Source organism: Mandrillus leucophaeus, unplaced genomic scaffold (assembly GCF_000951045.1).
Source record: "Mandrillus leucophaeus isolate KB7577 unplaced genomic scaffold, Mleu.le_1.0 Scaffold570, whole genome shotgun sequence".
Lineage (NCBI taxonomy): Eukaryota > Metazoa > Chordata > Mammalia > Primates > Cercopithecidae > Mandrillus > Mandrillus leucophaeus.
In genome coordinates this window covers 742,810-748,725 of record NW_012106142.1, presented here as the reverse complement: position 1 = coordinate 748,725, position 5,916 = coordinate 742,810, and the positions used below count along the sequence as shown (strand labels likewise).

The 5,916-nt window shown below is 44.0% G+C and overlaps 1 protein-coding gene across 1 annotated transcript in view; it reads left to right on the top strand.

Moving 5' to 3' along the window:
- Positions 1-4,907, top strand: part of SPINK2 (serine peptidase inhibitor, Kazal type 2 (acrosin-trypsin inhibitor)) — a 12,661-nt gene extending 7,754 nt beyond the window's left edge. The window contains exon 2 of the mRNA XM_011998450.1: positions 4,583-4,907. Coding sequence (XP_011853840.1) covers positions 4,583-4,782 — 200 coding nt within the window. The 3' untranslated portion in view covers positions 4,783-4,907. The remainder of the gene's footprint in view (positions 1-4,582) is intronic.
- Positions 4,908-5,916: the final 1,009 nt, after the last annotated feature.

Sequence of the window (5,916 nt, the reverse complement as noted above, 5' to 3'; positions counted from 1 at the left end):
TTTTTTTTTTTTTTTTAATCATAAAAGAGTTTTGGAGATTCCTTTAAACTGTTAACTCCAATGCCAACCACTTCTCTTGCCACTGTGCCTTTGCTTGATCAATTTTATTTCTTTGCGGTAGACATTCTCCCAGCCTTCTATATTAAATTTTACCCATTCTTCAAGACCAACGTGTGTATTTCTTGATTGCCTTATTCCATCCTAAATTCCTTATAGTCAGGATCCAACTTTTCTTTGTCTTTGTGTCTGCCATAACATCTGTAAATGAGTGACTATACCAGTAAACGATATAAGAAACTTTCAGGAGAAAAGCTTTAGAGCAGCGGTCCCCAACCTTTTTGGGACCAGGGACCAGTTTGTGGAAGACAATTTTTCCATGCACTGAGGCATGGAGTGGGGTGGGCAGAGATGGTCTGGGATGAAACTCCGACCATCAGGCATTAGTTAGGAGTCTCTGCAGGGTGCGGTGGCTCACGCCTGTAATCCCAGCACTTTGGGAGGCCGAGGCCGGCAGATCACAAGGTCAGGAGTTTGAGACCATCCTGGCCAACATAGTGAAACCCAGTCTCTACAAAGAATACAAAAGTTAGCTGGGCGTGGTGGTGGGTGCCTTTAATCCCACCCATTTGGGTGGCTGAGGCAGGAGAACTGCCTGAACTCGGGAGGCGGAAATTGCAGTGAGCCGAGATGGTATCACTGCACTCTAGCCTGGGCGACAGAGTGAGACTTTGTCAAAACAAAACAAAACAAAAAAAAGGGCCGGGTGCGGTGGTTCATGCCTGTAATCCCAGCACTTTGGGAGGCTGAGGCAGGTGGATCACCTGAGGTCAGAAGTTTGAGACCAGCCTGGCTAACATGGTGAAACTCCATTTCTACTAAAAATACAAAAAATTAGCTGGGCATGGTGACATGCGCCTGTAATACTAGCTACTGGGGAGGCTGAGGCAGGAGAATTGCTTGAACCTGGGAGGCGGAACTTGCAGTGAGCCGAAATGGCGCCATTGCACTCCAGCTTGGGCAACAAGAGCAAAACTCCATCTCGAAAAAACAAATAATAGCCTCATAAGGAGTGCGCAACCTAGATTCCTCGCATGCCCATGTCACAATAGGGTTCGTACTCCTATGAGAATCTAATGCCATCGCTGACCTGACAGGAGGCGGAGCTCAGTTGATAATGCTCACTGGCCAGCCACTTCCCTCCTGCTAACAGGTGGCCCAGTTCCTAACAAGCCACGGACTGGTACCAGTTTGTGGCCTGATGGTTGGAAACCCCTGCTCTAGAGTATAAAGGTCAGAGAATTGCTTAAAATTTTAGCATATCCTTCTATAAGAATTATTTTTATTTTAATTTGTAATTTTTTTGAGACAGTTTTGCTCTTGTTGTCTAGGCTGGAGTGAAGTAGTGCAATCTCGGTTCACTGCAACCTCTGCCTCCCAGGTTCAAACGATTCTTCTGTCTGAGCCTCTCGAGTTGCTGGGATTACAGGCGTGTGCCACCATACCCGGCTAATTTTTGTATTTTTACTAGAGACGGGGTTTTACTATGTTGACCAGGCTGGTCTCAAACTCCTGACCTCAAGTGATCCACCTGCCTCAGCCTCCCAAAGTGCTGAGATTACAGACATGAACCACCATGCTCCGCCCTTCTATAAGAATTAAAATGACATTAAGGAATAATAAATGTGCAGTGGCCCTCTTCCAGAGAGTGGAGAGGAAGTTGTGGGGCAATGTTTGCCCAGATTCAACTCTCTTCCTGTAGTTAGTATCTTGTGGGATGAAATTTGGAGCCTCCATAGATGATGAACCTGTTTTGAACATTTTTCCTTTGGCACAAATTTGCTTCAATTCTGAATCTCCTGCTTTCTTTAATGTTTTTGGTTTAATGTCAGTGCCTTAAAAGTTCAGATTGAAAGATTAGATTCCTGATTTTGTCTTGGCATTCAGGCAAGGGATTAAGGTGGAATTTAATAGAACATCCACATGGACATTGTAGTGAAGTGCAAATTATGAAGCTAGACAATAAAAAAGTAGGTATGGTGGCGTGTCTCAGACTTTCATTTAAAAATCAGCCAGATTGAAGCCTCTGAGGTCCTTTTTTTTTAATTTTTAAAATTTTTTTATTTTTTAGATGGAGTTTCGCTCTCATTGCTTAGGTTGGAGAGTTGGAGTACAATGGCGTGATCTTGGCTCACCGCATCCTCTGCCTCCCAGGTTCATTTGATTCTCCTGCCTCAGTCTCGATCTCTTGAGTTCATGATCTGCCCGCCTTGGCCTCCCAAAGTGCTGGGATTACAGGCATGCACCACCATGCCCAGTTAATTTTGTATTTTTTAGTAGAGATGGAGTTTCTCCATGTTGGTCAGACTGGTCTCGAACTCCCAGCCTTGGGTGATCTGCCCACCTTGGCCTTCCAAAGTGTTGGGATTACAGGCATGAGCTACCACACCCGGCCGGGGTCCTTGTTTTACATAGTATGTATGGAACCATCACACCAACATTGTATTTGATTTTAGCATTAGAAAATTTTTTTTTGCCAGGTGCAGTGGCTCACGCCTGTAATCCTTGCACTTTGGGAGGCCAAGGTGGGTGGATGACGTCAGAAGTTCGAGACCAGCCTGGCCAGCATGGTGAAACCCTGTCTCTACTAAAAATACAAAAATTAGCTGGGCATGGAGGCACACTCCTGTAATCCCAGCTACTTGGGAGGCTGAGGCAGGAGAATCACTTGAACCCAGGAGGCGGAGGTTGCAGTGAGCTGAGATTGTGCCGTTGCACACCAGCCTGGGAGACAGGGTGAGACTCTGTCTCAAAAAAAATTTGTTTTTCTGGAAAATAAAAATATTTTTATTGAATGATTCTAGGAAATCTAAGGAGATCTGGGACATTTTCTTCTCTAAACTATTTTATGAGTGTATCTCAAGTCATTCTTGAATTTCTCTGTCCCTTTCTTTTTTCCAGCCATTCTGCGCTCGGTATCAATTACCAGGATGTCCCAGGGACTTTAACCCTGTGTGTGGCACTGACATGATCACTTACCCCAATGAATGTACTCTGTGCATGAAAATCAGGTAACATGATTTTACAGCTGTAGACTAGCCAAGTATTCTTCATTTCTTTTTCTTTTTCTTTCTTTCTTTTTTTTTTTTTTGACAGTCTCGCTCTATCACCCAGGCTGGAGTGCAGTGGTACAGTCTTGGTTCACTGCAACCTCTGCCTCCTGGGTTCAAGCAATTCTCGTGCCTCAGCCTCCGAAGTAGCTGGGATTATAGGCACCCGCCACCGCGCCTGGCTAATTTTTTATTTTTAGTAGAGACAGAGTTTCACCATGTTGGCCAGGCTGGTTTCGAACTCCTGACCTCAAGTGATCCACCTGCCTCGGTCTCCCAAAGTGCTGGGATTACAGGCGTGAGCCACCACTCCCAGCCTCTTCGTTTCTTTTGTTGAATTTTGATTACTTAGGAGGTAGTGACTATTTTCTTGGATGTAAGAATCAAAAGTGATAATGGTAGTTCTCAGTTTTCAGGGTGATGGTTAAAGAGATGCAAAATCCTCAGTGCATTTTTCAGATCAAGTTAAACAATGAGATGTGTGATTAGTCAACTATAGGCCAGGTAATCAAATTATGTTATTGCCCACTAATGTGAAATTTCCTAAAATTAAGAGTCTATTTAATAGTTAAACTCCGTGAAGTATTAAATTTTATTTTTAATTCAAAGGGCATGTGTAGGTGATCTGCACACCCTGTACTACTAGTCAGGAAGTGCAACTTACTGACTCTGCCTAGTAGAATGCTAAGTAATGATACTTGATATGCTTCATGTAGCACACCTGACCAGGTGACTGCAACTACTCCTTCAGGTATGCAGCTTTGTGCGTAGCGGGGATTCATTATTTGACCTCAGTTGGTCTTCTCTGTTTCTTTTTTTTTTTTGAGACTGAGTTTCACTTATCGTCTGACTCACTGCAACCCCTGCCTCCCAGGTTCAAGCTATTCTCCTGCCTCAGCCTCCAGAGTAGCTGGGATTACAGGCATGCGTCATTACACCCAGCTAATTTTTTTTTTTTTTTGAGATGGAATTTCGCTCTTGTTGCCCAGGCTGGAGTCCATTGGCAAGATCTTGGCTCACTACAACTTCCGCCTCCTGGGTTCAAGCGATTCTTCTGACTCAGCCTCCCAAGTAGCTGGGGTTACAGGCATGTGCCACCACACCTGGCTAATTTTTGTATTTTTAGTAGAGACGGGGATTCACCATGTTGACCAGGCTGGTCTCGAACTCCTGACCTCCAGTGATCCGCCCACCTCGGCCTCCCAAAGTGCTGGGATTACAGGCATGAGCCAGCATGCCCGGCTCTCTGAGTGATTGTTTGGGGTTAATGTCCTGTGCCCTAGGGTTAGGGAAAAAATGGCAGACTGGTGACTTCCACCCTCTTTGTTTCCTAGATTTAGCTTAAAAAATGATTAAGTACGTGTAGCCATGGAAGGAATCTAATGTATATCTGTATGGGTCTTCTTAACACAAATAATGAGACAGTTTCAGTATGGTAGGTAATAAATGTGTTTCTATGATTGTTCAATTTGCAGGGAAAGTGGTCAAAATATTAAAATCCTCCGACGTGGACCCTGCTGATGGAGCAGTTTACAGAACAGAAGATGGAGAGACCACCTTCACTGGCAGACTAGATAAATTGCGTTTCCCCTTTTTCTCTTTTCCTGTATTTCTTTACATAAAATTTGTTAACACACATCTTCTGAGAGCAGGTATGGAAGACAGCCATGTGTAGTGATGGATAATTTAAAGAAAAAAAGAATCCTTGTTTCTTGGCTTTTGCTCCTAGAGTTAAGCTTGCTGCCCAGATAACTTGTGCATTGCTTTATTTAGTTGAAATAAAATCAGCATTGAATTCAGTTCCTACTGTGCTCTGTTGAAAATATCATTCTCATTGCAGAGGAGGTATCCTTTAAGAGTTTTTCAGCTGGGTCTGAAAATTAAATGGACATAAGACAGATCAACAGGAGGAAAGCATACAGACTTATTTAATACAAGTTTCACTTGGCATGGGAGCCTTCATAAAGAAATAAACACTTGGCCGGGCATGGTGGCTCACGCCTGTAATCCCAGCACTTTGGGAGGCCGAGGTGGGCAGATCATAAACTCAAGATATCGAGACCATCCTGGCCAACATGGTGAAACCCTGTCTCTACTAAAAATACAAAAATTAACTGGACACGGTGGCGCGTGCCTGTAGTCCCAGCTACTTGGGAGGCTGAGGCAGGAGAATCGCTTGAACCCGGGAGGCAGGGGTTGCAGTGAGCTGAAATCACACCACTGCACTCCAGCCTGGGCAACAGAGTGAGACTCCATCTCAAAAGAAAGAAAAAGAAATAAACACTCAAAGACACAGAGTTGAACACTATATGCTGAATTAGACAAGGAGTTGTGAATTATGAAAGTGTGACACGGCAGAGGGGCTTGGGCTGAGTTAATTGGGTGGAGAAGTGGCTGGGAGGATAAGGATTAGTCTAACAAGGTTGGTTTGTACACGTTTCCCTTGACCTCAATTTCCAATTTCCCCCCATCCTTGATGATAAGAATATTACTTTACTTCTGGCATAGAGAGGACGTCTTTCACAGGGGAATTTTATCTCCTGCTTTTAAGAAACAGAAGGAAAGTCAGAATGATCTTGCATCTGCTGTTTTTTAAGTGCTTTTAGCTCAAAATAGTTAATATGCCAGGGCAGCATATATTGGGTTGGCATATTCTTATCTCCTTCATCACTCAGCGGCCTCACATGGCCCTGTTCCTCTCAGGCATGGATGGATTTCAGTAGGTGTGAAGTGGAGTTGTTGAGAGGGCAAGATCTATCCTAACTCCTTCTTTCCCTAATTCTTGGATAATTACTTTATGTGTAGTTGG